The sequence below is a fragment of the Marmota flaviventris genome, chromosome 9, assembly GCF_047511675.1.
Source record: "Marmota flaviventris isolate mMarFla1 chromosome 9, mMarFla1.hap1, whole genome shotgun sequence".
In the NCBI taxonomy this organism is placed as follows: Eukaryota; Metazoa; Chordata; class Mammalia; order Rodentia; family Sciuridae; genus Marmota; species Marmota flaviventris.
Window position 1 is genome coordinate 65,972,676 of NC_092506.1, and position 18,958 is coordinate 65,991,633.

At 41.3% G+C, this 18,958-nt stretch overlaps 2 protein-coding genes and 1 pseudogene across 2 annotated transcripts; 1 reads left to right on the forward strand and 2 right to left on the reverse strand.

The window, feature by feature from the left end:
* Positions 1–2,107: 2,107 nt before the first annotated feature.
* Positions 2,108–5,061, forward strand: Thrsp (thyroid hormone responsive). The gene is made up of 2 exons (XM_027942504.2): positions 2,108–2,631; positions 4,413–5,061. Exon 1 carries the CDS (start codon positions 2,163–2,165, stop codon positions 2,610–2,612), a length of 450 nt encoding a protein of 149 aa, XP_027798305.1. The 5' UTR covers positions 2,108–2,162; the 3' UTR covers positions 2,613–2,631; positions 4,413–5,061.
* A 2,507-nt stretch (positions 5,062–7,568) lies between these two features.
* Positions 7,569–17,965, reverse strand: Ndufc2 (NADH:ubiquinone oxidoreductase subunit C2). The gene is made up of 3 exons (XM_027942762.2): positions 17,648–17,965; positions 11,038–11,181; positions 7,569–7,749 (listed from the first exon to the last, which is right to left on the reverse strand). The coding sequence occupies exons 1-3, from the start codon at positions 17,814–17,816 to the stop codon at positions 7,700–7,702; spliced, it is 363 nt and encodes a 120-aa protein (XP_027798563.1). The 5' UTR covers positions 17,817–17,965; the 3' UTR covers positions 7,569–7,699.
* Positions 11,188–17,640, reverse strand: LOC114098511 (actin-related protein 3B-like; annotated as a pseudogene).
* Positions 17,966–18,958: the final 993 nt, after the last annotated feature.

Sequence of the window (18,958 nt, forward strand, 5' to 3'; positions counted from 1 at the left end):
AATGGCCTCAGATGGGATTAAAATGCACACATAGGCAGAATAACACAGTGAGATATACTAGCCATGTGCTTGGGAGGAGTCTAAAAATCTGAAGTGGAGAGGCCTTAACAAAGTTCAGCCCTCTCAGTTTTATACATGGGGCAAGGGAGGCCCAGGGGTAATCCAGGTCATTGGGCAAAAGAATCAGGAGGCAGCTGCTAGGGCACTCCTGGCAAGCCCTCATGCCAACATCAGCATGCCCCTACCACGAGCAGAACACCATGTTTGCCAGTTCTTAGTTTGTAACCCTGGGGCTGGGTGAAAAACGAAGAACTAACACAGGGAGTAATGCCCTTAGGGACTGGACCTAAATTCAGAAGGAGTTACAAAACCAAGGCAGCAAAGTCCTCCCCTTCAGAGATTTCCAAACCTTTCAGTTGACTGTGTGGAGGCTGGAGTCCAGGGAGCCTGGCTGTATCCCAAGAGGCCTGTGGGTAGCACCAGAACCCAGTGACACTGTCCAGCCTTATGAAAAATGTCTATACCCACTGCTTAGCAGCCCTAGAGATTTGTATACAAGAGAAGCCTCATTTTTATTTTTCCTTCCTTTTTTTTCCCCTTCTCTTAATACCAAGGACTGAACCCAGGGGTTCTCTACCACCGAGTTACATCCCCAGCCTTTTTAATTTTGAGACAGGGTCTCACTGAGTTGCCATGATGGGCCTTGAATTTGTGATCCTCCTGCCTTATCTTCCCAAATAACTGGGATTGTAGGCATGTTCCACCTTGCCCAGCCCAGAAGTCCTATTTTCTTTTTTTAATATTTTTTTAGTTGTTGATGGACCTTTATTTTATTTATGTGTATGTGGGGGGTGCTGAGAATAGAACCTAGGGCCTCATGCATGCTAGGCAAGCACTCTACCACTGAGCCACAACTCCATTTCCAGAAGTCCTGTTTTCTCGAGGAGAAAATATTTGAAAAAATTTTTCCTCAGTCAAGGAAAAACCAATGTTAGAAGACTAGAAGTGAATTCATCAAAGGCTTACTTAAGAGATCTTTTTTGTTTTTTGTTTTTATGGTACTGGGGATTTAACTCGGGGATTCTCTACTCAGATCTTTTTTTAAAATATTTTTTTAGGTGTAGTTGGACACAATATCTTTATTTATTTTTATGTGGTGCTGAGGATCAAACCCAGTGCCTCACACGTGCGAGGCGGGCACTCTACCACTGAGCTACAGCCCCAGCCCAGATCTCACCAAGTTGCTCAGGTGGCCTTGACTTTCTATCCTCCTGCTTCAGCCTCCCAAATTGCTGGGATTACCAGCATGAGCCACCATGCCCAGCTTTAGGTAGTCAAACTCTTTTTGGGGGGAGGAGGTAAGGGGGTGTGACTGATGATCAAACCTAGGCCCTCACATGTTAGGCAAATACTATACTACTGACCTACATCCCTAGCCCTTAAAATTAATTTTTAAAATTAATTAACTTGGAAAAATTGCTGTTTTCTGCTCACAGTTTAGGAAACAATTTTATGCAAATTCTATACCCTGCTGACTGATTGAGGTAACACCAGGCTAATGCATCTTATTAAGAGTTTTGTTCCTAGTCAAGTTCATGGTAGAAAAGCACCCTCTATAAGGAAGATTGCCGGGGACATGAGCATGGCCAGCATCCAGACCCCTTCTTTCTGGACTTCTGGCTCCCACTTCAGTGCTCTTTGCCCCACACCAAACTATTTCATTTCATGACGCTCTTCCCTTGTTCATTTCACAGTCACTCCAGGTTGAAGAAGTAAGCTTTGTGCTTTCAGAGGGTAGCAAAGACTCAGTTTGACCTCAGGTGATCTGAAAGGATTATTGACTTTCCTGCGGTCAAGTGCATCTGTTGCCAAAGGGAAAAGCTTTGCTTTAACTAGTTCTGCAAGCTGCCAGTGGAAGAGCTGGGCTCTTACTGAGGCAGTCTTGTAGAACTGAAATGACAAACAAAGGGCTGGCGGGTCTGTCCCTGGGCAGTGGATCACCTGATACAGACCTTGGGACCCAAACCCTGGGATTGGCTTAAAACAGGGCTGTGTTGACCCAATGACTGGGCCTTGGCTTCCTGTCAATCTGCGGTCAGAACCAGAGCCTAGAAATAGTGCTGGGGCAGCCTTCCCAACTCATTGTGTAAAAGCAGGCAACCATGCCGGTACTAACCAAGCGCTACCCTAAAAACTGCCTTTTGGCTGTCGTGGACCGGTACTTGGCTGTGGTGTGCAACATGGAGCAGGTGGTGATGATCCCCAGCCTTCTGCGAGATGTGCAACTGGGTGGACATGGTGGCCAGGCCCAGATGGGGGCCCCTGATCTCTACACCTACTTCACCATGCTCAAGACCATCCGGATGGATGTAGAACATGGGCTCCTGCCTAGGGAGGAGTGGCAGGCCAAGGTGGTCAGCCGCAAAGCGGATGAGGCTGGAAAGGAAGCTGCCGAGATAGAGGAGGCCAAGGAAGAGGTCTCCGGGGAGCTGGACCTGGAAACCCAGTTCCATGTGCACTTTTCCAGCCTCCATCGCATCCTTACTCACCTGACTGTGAAAGCTCAGGAAGTGACAAGAAAATACCAGGAAATGACGGGACAGGTCCTGTAGGCCTCCAACTCTAGGGAAGGTAATGGTGGCTATGCTAAAGGGTCCGGGTCCATGGGGGGATATTCCCGGGGAAGAGGGAGTGGTGGTGCAACCTAACAAGAGAGGGGCAGGTTGGCTCTCAGACAGAGTCACCACACATCAGGTGGCCATTGGAATCACCTGGGGAAGGCTCAAGACTGGGCTCACCTTCCTAGTCTTCTGACTCAGTATTGATGAGTAATGGCAATGAACTATTATGGAGACAAGAAAAAAGTGGCCTGTGAGTGCATAACTCATGGGCACAAATGTGTCTGTGTCTGTGTGCATTTATTGGTAAGTATGTGAATGCTTATACCTGTATGAATGTTCTCGTTGTCAACTTCTTTAAGTATGTGATTAAAGCTAGGCACAGTGGCACATGCCTGCAATCCCAGTGATTCGGAAGGCTGAGGCAGGAGGATCCCAAGTTTGAAGCCAGCCTTGGCAACTTGTGAGACCCTATTTCAATATAAAAAAAAAAATAAGATAAAAGCAAGCCTGACCTCAGCTTTGAGCTGAGTGCTCTTTCCATTATACCTACTCTCTCCCACTCTGTAATGATGGAGAATAGACATGCCCTCCTTACCCACAAAGTCTATAGAGAATTCTTTCCAGGTACTTTCCCAGCTGTTTTCGTTTCTCCACTTCAAACCCAACGGTCAACTTCAATGCTGCTTTTCTCTCTCCTTGAGATTTTCTTGGCTGCCTTCCAGAGTTTCTTCTTGAATTAAATTGAACTGGATCAACAGCCAGGGGGCCTCAGAAGAGCTGAGCTCTGGGTTCATGTCCTGCTTCTACCACTGAGCTGAGACCTTCGGAAAGCCACTTCACTTCTTTGTGTTTCAGTTTCTTCACTGCATCATGATAGTAATAAAAAATAACAACTGGCATTTGAGTACTACTTAAATCACTTGTATATTAACTATCTAATAAATTATCATTACTTTGAAAAATAGTTTTAGTTGTAGATGAACACAATACTTTTATTTATTTTATGCGGTGCTGAGGATTGAACCTAGTGCCTCAAATGTGCTAGGCAAGTGCTCCACCACTGAGCTACAATCCCAGCCCTGTAGTCTCATTCTTTTCTCTACATTGATGGATTTTCTGTGCTCCTTAGGGCATAGATTGCAGAAGAGAATTGGAGATGGAAGACCTGGTAGAAATCCAACTTCTTTTTTTTTCTACTGGGGATTGAACTCAGGGACATTTGGCCTCTGAGCCACATCCCCAGCACTGTTTTGTATTTTATTCAGAGATGGGTTTCACTGAGTTGCTTAGCACCTCACTTTTGCTGAGGCTGGCTTTGAACTCGTGAGCCTCCTGCCTCAGTCTCTTGAGCCATAGGGATTAAAGGTGTGAGCCACCACACCCAGTAAAATCCAACTTCTTGACCAACCAAATAGTCATAAAGGCCACAGCAGCTATTCTATACTACAGTATTTCAACATACCTTAACCTCATTTTCATTCATGGACAAAGTATGGTTTGGCAGATATTGAAAAATCTGGGCTCTTTTCTTGGCTCTGCCATTTTCTTTTGTAATATCCTAGAGAACCTATTTGACCTTTCTGCATCTCAGTTTCCACTAAATGTAGAGGAAAAACCAGACGAGTGATCCCAGCTGAGAATCTGGTTCTTCTTCACAGCTGAAGTGTTGCCAGTTTTCCAGCAGCAGTGACAAAACTTTTTTCCCTTGCTCTTCCTATTTTAATAGGTATATCACAGTGCCTTGTTGAATTTAGACTCATTTGGTTCTTTAAAATTTCCTGCACTCCACAGATCACTTTACACGAGAGAATGCAGACTGTGATGAGGACTTGCAGCAGTGTGTCAGCCCTGATTCCAGAAACACTTGGACCTGCAGCTGAAGTGAAGGAGACTTGTGTCTCTGGGATGCTTCCCTACCTCCCTCTGAGCATCAATTTGTGACCTCCAGTCCTTGGCTCACCTTTAGGATGTGTTGCTATTCACAACTCCATTTAATCCTCTTACCAGCTCAGGGTGGTGGCCAGTGGTTCATGAGGGAGTAGACAAAGTTAGTCTAGTATGACACAGAAGAGCAGAGGTGTTAGCCTATGACCAAAGTTCACTTCCCTCCACTTGGCAGTCATCCACCCTGTGACCTCAGGCATTATTCACCCACTGGAGCCTAAGTAACCTCATGCATAAAATGGGGACAACTTACCTCACAAAGTTACAAAAATGAAACAAGATGAATCAAAAGAACCTGGTATATGAGAAATTATCAGATTGTAATAGACTGATTTTTCTCCCACCTTCCCCTATGTATTTGCTTTAGTCCTTAACTGAGGTAGCAGGAGTCCCTCGGGATGAGTACCTCACTGTTACGCCTGCCAACCACTGATGAGGCTGAGCAAGAACTGTAAACCTATTTATTGCAGTAGCAATAAAGAAAAAATACCTTGTATTTGTACATCTCTTTATTATTTCAAAAGCACTTTCTCCAATGTCTTACTTTTTACAAGTGATACTCAAGTAAATAGAATAACTTTATTTTTCCCAGAAAACTTCTGCTTTGAAATCATGTATACAATTTTACTAATGTTCCCCAAAGTACTGATTATAAAATTTCAGCTTTTTGGACAAGCTTTTTAGAATTTTTTTGGGGGCCGGGGTGGTGGTGGTACTGGGGACTTTAAAACCCAGGGGCAGTTTACAACTTTTATTTATTTTTTAAAAATATTTTTTTAGTTGTCAATGGACCTATTTATATGCCGTGCTGAGAATCAAACCAGTGCCTCACACATGTGAGGCAAATGCTCTATTACTGAGCTATAACCCCAGACCCCTTTTTATTTTTTGAGACAGGGTTTCGCTAAATTGTGGAGGCTTAGAATTTGTGATCCTTCTGCCTCAGTCTCAAAGTTGCTGGGATTACAGGTGTGCTCCACTGTGCCTGGCAAACATTTGGATTTGACTATAAAGAACCACCTCCTTCCAGAAAGGTGCTTTTTACTTCTGACTGTGTCAAGCTCCACTGTAGGCTGTGCTAGCTGAGCTCACTTTGTCCAGGATGATTCACCTAAGAGCACACTCCTGTGCAGTATCAGATGTTTAACTGTGCTTGCCTTAAGTGTCTTCCTTCCAAACCACCCTATATATTGTTGCAAAGGGAGCTCAGATGCTGATAGTAGGCCCGCCCTGGCCCCTGGGGACTCAACCCCCAGTTCTTTGTTATGCATTTCAATGTGGCCAGCTCACAAGGCCATGACGCAGGCTTGCGGTTCCCTGTTTATCTGCCTCGCACATATGTGTCTCGGGAACATCTTGACCTGTTCTAGCCTCCTGATAGGGGACAGTGACGTGACGGTAACCCAAGGACGCAGTTATTACTCTTCCCTCCTCACTTTTGAGTAATTTCCCGCAGCTGTTAAAAAGATATATAAGGGGAACAAATTTGGCAATAAAGCGCGGGCGCACATGCCCCCTCCTGGATGAAGAACCTTGGTGTCCTGTGTATTTTTAACCCTGACGTCCCTCGCCGGACTCGGCTCCGTTGGCCGGACGCGGCATCTGGAGGTTCCCACCGAGATCCGGAAAGTAGGGGTAAGCGGACGGGGCTCACCTTCTAAAGGTAGAAGGGGGAGGATTGGTTTAAAGGTAATTTAAAGAGACAGGGTACGTACCATGGGTAATAAAAACTAAGACTGCAACCGAATTCTTTGAAGTTATAGCCCAGGCTTGTCCTTGGTTTCTGACAGGAGGCTTTCTCAATAACAATGATTGGGATTTAATTTGGCAACAGCTTCGCAGGGCTGTTGTGTCCGCCAAAAACTAAAAAATAAATATTAAAAATTCTCTCTCTCTCTCTCTTAAAAAAAAAAAAAAAAAAAAAAAAAAAAAGCCCTTTATAGTTGCTTTGTCATCACTGAAAACAGGTTACTAAGGATTAAAGTCCCTTATAGGCTTTTTAGGATATTCATTCCCGTCTTCCCCCTCCCTACCCAGGCCCACAGAAAAGTCTTAACTGGCCTTCTCCAGAAATATTCACCATGGCTGGTGTTAGGACTATCAGAAAAAAAAAAAAAAAAAAAATCCCTACAAAAAAGTTTAATGTAGATAAACTTCCTATTTTCATATTGCCCTGTTTTACTTGGCTACTGTCTGGAAAAAATCAGCACTCCAAAAGCTAGACACCTCCTTACTAGTTTTTCACAAAAATATGTAAACAAGGCCTCTGGCTCCGTTAGCCGGACGCGGCACTCAGAAATACAAACCTGACCATTATTCCAATTAAAACCCTTTTACTGAATTCCCCATACTTAAGGAATCAAGTTAAAATGATCTATGATTAACAAAACCCTTTATAATCTGGCTTATTTTACATGAGAACAGAAGCTGGCAATCCTTTTCTGAAAAGGGCCAGATATTAACTATTTTAGGCCTTGCATGCTATAAGCTCTGTCATAACTACTTGACCCTGCTGTTGTAGTATGAAAGCAGCCATATAAACAAATGAAAGTGGCTGTGTTTCAATAAAACTTTATTGACAGTGGGCCAGAGTTGGTCCATGGGCTGAAGTTTTCCAAATCTGATCAGAATAAATGGAGTTTAGTTCTGATTTGGAACTAAACTCCATTTATTATTTTATGGTATTGGGATTCAACACAAATGTTATGTAAGCACTCTACCACTAAGCCACATCCTCAGCCCCTAAACTCCATTTAAAAATCTTCCAAATCTCTTAAAACTGGGTCAATGGAAAGTGACTACTCTATGATGAACTATTTTTTTCTTTTCTTTTTAAATATTTATTTTTTAGTTGTAGTTGGACACAATACCTTTATCTGTTTGTTTTTATGTGGCTGAGGATTGAACCCAGGGCCTCGTGCTTGCTAGGCGAGCACGCTACCACACCACTGAGCCACAACTCCAGCCCTATTTCTTCTTAAAATGAAAAAAGAAGAGTCAGAGTACTTGTTCATGATAACTACTTTAATTATAGGTGTTATACAGATTAACATAAACTTCGGCTGTTGTGGAGGAAATATGTTCCATAAAATTTAGAAACATCTTAGTAAATGGGAGCAAATATTTTGAAGACTTCAACGCACTGGATGGAATTCTTCAAGAATTTCACCATAAGTTTTCTTATCTATAAAAAATAAAAGATTAAAAAAATTATCTTACAATTACGTTTTTTAAAGTTTTATTTCTTAGCTAGGCATGCTGTGCACATGTCCATAATCCCAGCTACTGAGAAGCTGAAGCAGAAGGATCACAAGTTGGAGGCCATACTGAACAACTCAGTGAGACTCTATGTCAAAATAAAAAGGTGGTGATGGTGGAGGGTTAGGGATGTAGCTCAGCGATAGAGCACTTGCCTTGCATGTGCTAGGTCCTGGGTTCAATCTCTAGTACCACAATGGCTTGGAAATCACTGAAATATTTTATTTCTTAAATCTGTGGTGACATTTAGATGGCAACCTGGAGGGGCAAGTTACTCCTAGGAATATCCTGACTAAAGGGATGAAGGAAGAAATAAACAGGAAGGTTACAGCTCAGCTAGGAGAGGCCAGTTTCAACTAATGTGTTGAAACCCTCCATGCTCCTGTAGTCAGTGCAGGATGCTCTTGACACACCTGCTGGTAATCCACTAGAAGACAGAATGAAGTGGCTGACACCTGCTGACAGAGGGAGCTAGTGGAAATATCTAGGCAAAGATTCAGAAGGCTCAGGGCTGAAGATTGCCTAGCTAGTGGGACTCACTTCTAGGAATTAGAATTAGCCAAGATTTCTTCAGCTCTAACATCCAATGATTCTGAGTTTCCCCACACCTGATTTATGGCTTTATACCTTTAATTATATATATATATATATATATATATATATATATATATATATATGAGAGAGAGAGAGAGAGAATTTTAAAATATTTATTATTTAGTTTTCGGCGGGCACAACATCTTTGTTTGTATGTGGTGCTAAGGATTGAACCCGGGCTGCACACATGCCAGGCGAGTGTGCTACCGCTTGAGCCACATCCCCAGCCCCAATATACCTTTAATTTTTAATGGTACTTTATTTTTTAATGGGTTTAACCCAGGGGCACTCTACCCCTGAGCCATATCCCCAGCCTTTTTTAAAAATATCTTTATTTTATTTTTATGTGGTGCTGAGAATTGAACCCAGTGCCTCACGCATGCCAGGCGAGCGTGCTACCACTTGAGCCACATCCCCAGCCCAGCCTTTTTATTTATGTTGAGACAGAGTATTGCTAAGTTGCTCAGGCTGGCCTTGAACTTGGGATCCTTCTGCCTTAGCCTCCCAAGGGATTATAAGTGTGTACCACTGGGACTGATCGTACTAGTATTTAAACTCTTCACTGGCCAAAAAAAACCCGTCTTTTTTAGACACCATAAATATCACATAGGTGACTCAAGTCCCTGGGAATATTGTATTGTAATACTAATAAAGTTTTAGAGTTGAACAGGACCTTTGGGATCAGTCAGTCAGCCTAACAATTTTTTTTTTTTTTTGGTGGTGCTGGGGATTGAACCCAGGGCCTTGTGCATGCAAGGCAAGCACTCTATCAACTCAGCTATATCCCCAACTCAGCCTAATGAAATTTAAATGCTTTATATTATACATTTACATGCATAGGAAAGTATATAAAAATCTATTATATATTCAAAACGTTCAAAATTTTCCAACATTCATTCACATGTTTAGAAAGGATCTTTAGGGGGCTGGAGTTGTGCCTCAGCAGTAGAATGCTCGCCTAGCACGTGTGAAGTCCTGGGTTCGATCCTCAGCACCACATAAATAAAATAAAGATATTGTGTCCAACTACAACTAAAAAATAAATATTAAAAAAAAAGGATCTTTAGTCCTTGGGAAGATAAAAATTGCCCTAGTAAGTTAAATTTCCAGTCTACAAATAGCACACATATACGCTCATCAGTATTGTGTGTAAGTGTGCCAAATGTGGGTAATAAAAGTCATATTACAATGATATTCACAATTAACAGCAACAGTGTGCTGAGGGAATTACTGTCTATAGCTGGGTGAAGGCTTCACTCAGATGTTAAACCTTGAGCAGGAACCTGTTCCATGGACAAGATGGAAATAGGGGCCAAAGGAAGAATGTTATAAGAAAGCACATGTCCAAGTGATACAGCGTAGGTTCAGGACAAGCATTTCCTGAGCTTTTTCCATTGACAAGTGGGGACATGGTGAGCTTGACCACATCTGCTGATGCCCTCCAGTACCTGATCTGTGCCTTCCCTATTTATTCCTTCCTCCAGCCAGGACTCTCCTGGCAGCATTTTATTTTAATTTTTTTGAGAGAGAGGAAGGAAAGGGTCAGCATCCCAGAATCTCCTTCAAGGTCATGCCATGCCCCCCCTCATTTTTTTTTGAGAGAGAGAGAGAGAGAGGGATTTTTTTTAATATTTATTTTTTAGTTTTAGGCAGACACAACATCTTTATTTATATGTGGTGCTGAGGATTGAACCCAGCGCTGCGTGCATGCCAGGCGAGCACGCTACCGCTTGAGCCACATCCCCAGCCCCTGGCAACATTTTATGAAAGGTGAGTGATAGGAGCTAAAGCAGGATTCCCTGCAGGTTTAGGTCAGCTGTTAATTTTATAAGTGCTGCTATGTGTAGTAGGTTCTATGCTAGAGGCTAGGAAAACAAAGATTAAACTACATTCCAGGGAGTAATACAGACATAATGTGGAAGATAGAAGGACCAATGGGCAAAGCGTTTCTACCAGCAGACAAGCAATTGACTCTGCCAGTGGAGATGAACCATCCTAGGGAGTTTGGATTTTATCCTAGAGGCAATATATAGAAATATGACCAGATTTGCTGTTAGCAGAAGCAAGACTGAAGGCAGAGGTGAGCTAGAGGTGTCACAGTCCAAACAAGATATTATCTAGGTAGGCCTGAACCAAGGCAGTGGCAGTGGGAGAGGAAGAGTTCGAAGCTCAGCAGAAGGTTTGAGAAGGCAGAGGGGACATGAATTTTGTTTGCTATTCAAGGGACACAGAAGTCCTCAGTGAAAAATTTGATACATGAATTTAAAAACTTCATGTTTGCTGGGCACAGCGGCACAAACCTGTAATCCCAGTTACTTCGGAGGCTGAGGCAGGAGGATTACAAGTTGGAGCCCAGCCTGGGCAACTTAAACTTAGCAAGATTCTGTCTCAAAATAAAAAAGTAAAAGGACTAGGGATATAATTCAGTGGAAAAGTGCCCCTGGGTTCAATCCCCTATATCTCTCTCCACTCCTTCAACAAAAAAGATTTCGATCTAGACAAAGATGTAGGAGTCATAGAAAACAGAAGGCTTCACACATGAAGCCTCTAACATAGATAGGATTAATCAGGGAATACAACAGAGTAAGGAACAAGGTTTTCTACAATTAATTTGAAATACCTTTTTCAGGAAAATCTTCTGGATGTGACTTTATATACGCAAACATGTCATGGTCCCTCACAGCATACATATAGTCTTGCCGTTTTAAAAGATAATAGCCAACAAAAACAAAGGAAGTAACATAGAGAAGCTGACGATGCAAACCTGAAATTCAAATGACAAATCCCAAAACAAGCAAATCAGTCATTGTGCATAAAGAACTACATTTTAACATTTTTAGATATCTAATTTATTGCTATGGTATTTCTTCTATCATTCTTTTTTTGGGTGCTTTATTTATTTATTTATTCTAATTTGTTATACATGACAGTAGAACACATTCAATTCATACTACAAAAAATAAAGGAAAACAATCCTTTTCTATATGGCTATTGTGAAAGAACCTCAACTGAAAGTGACCTTGAGCCATCTGCCATATTCTTAAAGAAATCTAGTGATCATGAAAAACAACAATAAATCTGCAAACATAACCTACGATTTTAAAATTTCATGTTTTATAAAATACTCAATGGAAGAAGGTAGATAAGTGCCAAATCCTGAATTAACAAAGGAAAAAAACAAAACAAAACCCAACAACACTTTGTTTTCAATAAAGTTAACTTTAGACCTATATAAACTTATATTCTACTGCTTGTTCAGAATATGATTAAGACAGAGGTAAAGTCTACATATGGTATAAAAGCAATAAGTGATCTGGTTTGTCTGTATATCCCAATTTATATTTGAATATAAATATTTATATTTGAACATAAATATAAATATCATGGATCACTAAACAGCTATACTACACCTTTTGAAAAATATTATAGATTCTAACAGCTTTTATTATAATGGATCAAGATAGCATTTCATCCAACACTCACCAACCTCAAATTATCATCTTCTATAAAACAGTTCCAGAAAATTCAAACAAAAAAACTAACACATACAGTATCCATAATTCTCACACAATAATGTTTAGTGTTCAGACTTAATGTCACCCTGATAAAATATAATCATTTTCTAGCAAACATGGCAAAAAAGTTTGCTGTTCTGTTTTTCTATGAACTTCAAGGATGATAGACTCTAAGGCAAACACTAAAACATGACTCCAAAGACAGCATTGTGGCAGCAGATGCTACAGGTGTATTCTTCAAGTCCTTCTTAGGGTGATGGCCCTGAAAGAACTCTGGAGTTGAGGCCAGCATCAAGCCTTCAAACTACCCAGCAAAGTGCTGCATGTGATGACATATTACCACCTGAACATCCACAGGCTTAGGTTTTATTCTGTTGCCACTGAGCTCTAGTGAAGAGCTAATCTGGCAACCAACACTCTTTTTAAATCTTTCTGCAGTTGATGTCCAAATTCCCTGAACATTGTCAAGCCTGTCAATCCCTGAAAAATGACTAAAAGAAGGCAGATGACATACACTGATGGGATAGTTCTGTATTACTTTATCAACAACATCCAAGATGAATTCCATGAGATCAGGGTTGGCAAACTCAGGGTGAAATATTATTTCCTGACCCAAGAACCTTTAGAACAAACATCTATAATGAATTTCTTCTGGTTGATTGCAGATACCCATGAACTATATTATCCACTTCCAGGGATCCATGTTATACTTAGCTAATTCAGGACAAATGTAACTGTATTTTTCCTTAAAGGTTGCTGCAGTTCCCAATGGCTGCTCAGGAGGGATTCCTACCTCCTGTTCCCTTAGCAGCTGTTGAATGAAAATACATACTATATCTACCTGCAATCAAGATGTGTTTGAGGGCTGAGGTTGTGGTTCAGTGGCAGAGTGCTTGTCTTGCACATGTGAGGTACTGGGTTTCATCCCCAGCACCACATGATAAATAAACAAATAAAGTATTGTGTCCATGCATAACTAAAAACATAACTAAAAAATATGTTTTGATGGCAACTTCCAATTATATAACCTTCTGCCACAGGTGACTCCATGTCCACTGTCAATAACTATGCCCATCAGTGTATGCTCACCAACTTGTCAAGATATCCAAGAGGCTGCTAAAGGCAGCACTGCCTGAGTTGCAATGTAGATAGACTCTTTAAAAAATTTTTTTTTGTTTTAATTAGTTATACATGACAGTAGAATACATTTATGCACTTTGATATATCATAAATAGATGGGATATATTTCTCATTTTTCTGAGTGTACATGTTGCAGAATCATATTGGTCATGCAGTCACATATACACATACAGCAATAATGTCTGTTTCATTCTACTATCTTTCCTACTCTTAGTAAATACAAAAAAGCAGAGATAAGACCCTGCATTCCAACAGACCACAATGGAATGAAATTAGAAATCACGATAAAATAAAAAATAGATTTACTGTTAACAAATGGAGACTAAATAATACACAATTGAATGATGAAATCAAGGATGAAATAAAAAAATTCTTAGAAGTAAATAAGAACACTGATACAACATATCAAAATCTCTGGGACACTATGAAGGCAGTATTAAGTTTATTGCATCGAGTGCATTCATTAAAAGAATAAATAGTCAACAAATAAATGATCTAACACTACATCTCAAAGCCCGAGAAAAAGAAAAACAAAAGTGTAGATAGACTCCTGATACATTAAATGATTCAAACATAATTTCTGCAAGATACTTCCTATTTTCTGGTGTATTCACTGGAGGTCTGCCATTAAAAATAATGGTCCTTATTTTTTACTCAAGGTATTTTATTCAAAGGTATTTAAAAACCACTTGTTCCATGAATCTTTCCATAAGAGCCCAGTCCTCAATGATTCCATGTCATATTGGCCACTTTAGAGTACAGGTAGGATTACTAATGGCTTTATCTCCTATGAAAAAGTCAAGGTCACCAACATCCCTCAACCACTATCCTTTGGTTTGGGTTGACTACTTTTGCAGACTCTGATGGCAACACATGACAGAATAATGAACTATGGCTCAGTGTTACCTGTAAAGCTAAGCTTGGTATAGCTAGGAAGTGCAAGACCTCAACGCCACAGTCCACCACACAGGGAGGCAGGGAGCCTGCCATGTTTGGGATGCACTCCATCTTACCCACTACTAGTAGTAGATACACTAAGACAAAATACATATACAAGTACTTTGGAAAATGTGGGAAGCAATACAATTGCAAAATATTCCTACAACCTGGGAATGGACAGAGCCCAGGCTGTTTTGTATTCTTCCCTGACTCAAATAGCCACTGCTTCCCCTAACTGGCTATCTGCCGTATGGTAAACCAAAGTGTGCCAGGTTCTTTCATGTGCCAATGGATCAGACAAAGATCTAGATCCTACCTACATTGATCCATACTCCTCAGAGAAAGACTTCATATGTTTTAGATGATGCTGTCAGTGTCCCTGTTACAAAAGCATGGCTTGCCCTTTCTCCAAATCCCTATTTCCCTAATCTTTCTCTCTTAGGGGTGGTCTTCCTTTCATTACATACATAATCCCTTCACAAACACTTTCCCTTTCTTTTCTACTCCCAGTGAATCTAAACCTATAAACCACTGTACTCTTTGTATAATACCATAAATTACTGATACATTGAACTTGAAATAATAAATAACTAAATTTAGGGAAGGTAAGTGATAAACAGCAACAAGAGTTTTAAAAGTGAGTGTGGAAGGCTGGGTGTAGCGGCACATACCTATAACCCCAGCAACTCTAAATAATGAAGTAAGAGGACTGCAAGTTCAAGGCCAGCCTCAGCAACTTAGTGAAACAATGTCTTAAAACAAAAAGGGCTAAGGATGTAACTCAGTGGTAGAGTGCTTATCTAGAATGCATGGAAGTCCTGGGTTCAATCTCCAGTAAAGAAAAGGAAAGAGGGCTAGGATTGTGGCTCAGTGGTAGAGCACCTGCCTAGCATGTATGAGGCACTGGGTTCGATTCTCAGCACCACATATCAATAAATAAAATAAACATCCATTGACAACTAAAAAAATAAAAAAAATAAAAAGAAAAAAGAAAAGGAAAGGAAAGAAAAGAGCCAGGTGCTGTGGCACATGCCTGTAATCCCAGCAGTTAGGAGGCTGGCACGAACATCATGAGTTCAAAGGCAGCCTCAGCAACTCAGTGAGACCCTGTTTCAAAATAAAATATATAAAAGGGATGGAGATATGGCTCAGTGGTTAAATGCCCCCAGGTTCAATCCCAGGTACCAAAAAAAAAGCGTTGTGAGAAAAGCTTAAGAAAAATTCTACTTGATAATGTCTGCTTACTGAAAAACAGATCTACAAAAATAAAAAAATTTAGCCAAGCTTGGTGTCACAGGCCTGTAATCCCAGAAGCTCGGGAGGCTGAGGAAGGAAGATTGCGAGTTCAAAGCCAGCCTCAGCAAAAGCAAGGTGCTAAGCAACTCAGTGAGACCCTGTCTCTAAAAATAGGGCTGGGAATATGACTCTGTGATTGAGTACCGCTGAGTTCAATCCTCGATACCAAAAAATAAAAAAATTTAAAAAGATCTGCAAATTTTTATTTCATTGATAGAACATTCCATTATTATCCACAGAATGCTAAGACTCTAGTTTGAAAATCCACCATCTATTCCATTCTCCTTTTTCCAACCCTCTTAGAAACATCATTTATGTGTCATACCTGTTTCCCTAAATGAATAAATTTGTACATTTTTTTTCTTTTGGTGTTACTGGGAAATGAACCCGGGGTGCTCTATCAGTGAATAACACCCCCAGCCCTTTTTATTTTATTTTTGAAACAGGGTCTTGTTAAGTTGCTGAAGCTGGCTGTGAATTTAAAATCCTCCTGCTTGCTTCAGCCTCCCAAGTTGCTGGGATTACAGGTATGCACCATTTCCAGTCACAATTTGTTTTTTAACAGATAAGACCATCTGGTCTATAAATATTTGGAGAATTGTTAACATGTTACTTATATGTTCAGTAAGTTACCCCCTCCCTTTTTTTTTTTTTTTTTGGTAGGGGGATTGAATCCAGGGGCACTCAACCACTGAGCCACATCCATAGCCCTTTTTTATTTTGAGACAAGTCTTGCTAAGTTGATTAGGGCCTTGCCAAATTGCTATGGCTTGCTTTAAAGTTGAGATCCTCCTGCCTCAGCCTCCCAACTCACTGGGATTATAGGTGTACACCACTGTGCCTGGCTCAATAAGTATTTGTACCATACTTTAGTCTGCTATATGCTAGGCACTAAGCTAGACAAAGTACAATATGCATTAACAAATGCTGCTGAGGATGACAATTTCAATAATCTTCCATACTTACTAAATTTTCCAAAGCAATTTTGGAAAATTCACGGGAACTCAGGAACTGACTCCCACTCCTGTGTTAAGTACTTTATAAATGTTATCTAGTTCTCAGAGTTAGAAAACTTCCTTAGAATTCAATGGCTAGTAGGGTGAAGATGCTGAAAAGTCCCAAAGTTTATGCTCTTAACTAATATGTTCTTCTATTTCCCAGAACAGTTAAATAGACAATGAAGTGAGATTATAATAATAATTCATAATTCTGCCACCTTTACTTCCTCTGGAACAGTCCATCTATCTGTATCTCCTTGTGCTGGAAAAGAACTCCCTGTTCACCCACCTCTATTAGAACACAAGTGTCTATCACACTGAAACCAGTAATCGACTATTGTTTGTTTCCCTGACTTGACTAGGAGCTTAAGAGCAGGGACAGTATTCCTTACCCCATGTATCCAATGCCAGACGGACAAAAGTTCAATGTTGAATAAATATATGGTAAACTGTTTGCATAACAAAAGCTCAGGAAAGGGAACTTCACCCAGCTCCTTCTGTGTGTCAGGCATTTTACCTATGTTCTCTGAGTTCACCTGATAATCAAAGGCATCTCTTCCAAAGTTGTTTCTCTCCTCTTTTCCCTTTGGAAATCCATAGTTCTTAGCACAGCTACTGTGTCAGCTATTGTCAAAATAGTCTCTGACACAAGGCCAGTAATGTTCTACTAGAAAATTCAGCCTGCTGGTCACTGAGACTTTCAAAGTGTGGGTTCCCAAACTAGCAGATGTAACTGTTATCCGGGAGCTTGCAAACAACATCAGGCCGGTCCCCTGAACTTATCAATCAGAGTCCGAATTTATCAAGATCTCTAGATTATTCTTATGGTCACTAAGACTGAGAAGCACTGGTTTCAATACACTCTGAGGTCTAAAAACAGGCCTATGCTGCTTACTAGCCACTGACCTTGGGCAAACTGCTTTAATCTCTATGAAGTTGTTTTCTTGTTTGAGGAGAATGCCTCCCCATAAAGTTTTCAAAGATCTAAATGCTATAACGTCCACGGAGTGTCAGTAATGTATGGCATGGAGTGAACACTCATTTTTACACAAAGCACAGCAGGAACTTAGAGGAACAGTTGCAGGTCCTTCACAGACTCATTGTAAGGTCACGGATAAGACCCTGTGTCACCGCACTGTCAGTTCCTTCAAGTGAAAAATGACAGTCTGGCTGTGCCCGATTCCGAAGAGCTAACCTGGCAGACAGCCCAGGGAAACGAGGGAGACCAGAAAAACATAAAGGCCCAGAAAAACAATGCACCGCGCGCAGGCCTATGGCGAAGCCGACCCACAGGCCTGCAAACCCCTCTCCTCCTGGGAGACCCCGCCCGTGCAGCCCTCACCCGCCGACATCACCGGCCTCCGCCGGAGCGCGTTGTCTAGCAGGCCAGAGCAGTAGCCCAGGAATCCGAAGTAGAGAAGCCGCGGGTCGGTCAATTTGGGCGGAGGCAGGCGCCGAGCCTCATCTGGCAGGAACTGTAGGGGCACTCGGCCCGGCCTTCCGTCCATCATGGTGATGCCGTTTCTACCTGAGGCCTGGCCTCGGACCTCCAACTATAAGGAAAACCACCACGACCACTTTCAGGGCCTAAGTGGCGAACGGTCTCCTCAGAGTACGAGGCTGAAGGGCATGGCGCACGGAGGTGCAGCGCCCAAACACTTCCCGATGCGTGCTACGCCGGAACCCTGCACGTAAGGTTCCGGTAAACTAAATGGCCGGTGTAGGTAGTCTGCTGTTGCTTATTGGGCGGGTGGTAGTGGGGACAGCGGGGCCTGGGGTGGCGGGGGTGCTTTTATAAAGAAAATAAAACAGTACAGATAAAATGAAAGTTCCTTTTCCCTTATCCCCTGGAGCAATAATATTGAGGGAAAACTTGAATAAATCCTTTATCACTGGCTTCTGGTTGACTTTAAAAATCACTGGAGGTTACTATAAGTAACACCTCTGACATGTAGGTTATGATGGTTACATTTGCCTGGGTTATTTTTCAGGAACTTGAAGGCCATTTTTGTTAAATCCATTGACTCTTGGCCTGCATAGATGTCTGATGGGTGACCTTTTGACATCAGAAATCTGAAAACTCCACCCTCAGATTGAGATGGCTAAGCTAGCCCTCATTCTTTTTTTTTATTCTTTTTTTTTTTTAAAGAGAGAGAGAGAGAGAAACATTTTTAAATATTTATTTATTTATTTATTTTAGTTTTCAGCGGACACAACATCTTTGTTTGTATGTGGTGCTGAGGATTGAACCCGGGCCGAACGCATGCTAGGCGAGCGCGCTACCGCTTGAGCCACATCCCCAGCCCTCTCATTCTTAATAGTTAACAGACATACCAGAAAATTGAGAGTTAAAAAGTAGATCAGCCTTTAAAGACATGAAATTAAGATACATCTGGAAACAGGATGTTGGAAAGTCAGTTTAGCCTTCAAAGTCTATGTGGTCAGCAGAGATACCAAGAAGCCAGAGCCAGGAAAGACAAGGTCACTAAAATCAAACCTATTGAGAAAGAATAATAGTATGCCCTGTTCCGAAAATAAATAAAATAAAATAGGGACTGTCTCAGATGATAAGGGACAAGTTCCAAGAAGTGAGGTGCAAACACAATTTTAGATTTTAAATCCAAATTTAGATTTAGAATCATAATTTTTAGTG

Excerpts from the sequence above, each read along its gene's own strand:
- Ndufc2 (XM_027942762.2), bottom strand. The coding sequence starts at position 17,816 with ATGATGGACGGAAGGCCGGGCCGAGTGCCCCTACAGTTCCTGCCAGAT. Across the intron at positions 11,182-17,647 it reads GAGGCCGGTGATGTCGGCGG|GTTTGCATCGTCAGCTTCTC; the intron begins GTGAGGGCTGCA and ends TTTGAATTTCAG. Across the intron at positions 7,750-11,037 it reads AGAAGATTTTCCTGAAAAAG|ATAAGAAAACTTATGGTGAA; the intron begins GTATTTCAAATT and ends TATTTTTTATAG.
- Thrsp (XM_027942504.2), top strand. The coding sequence starts at position 2,163 with ATGCCGGTACTAACCAAGCGCTACCCTAAAAACTGCCTTTTGGCTGTC.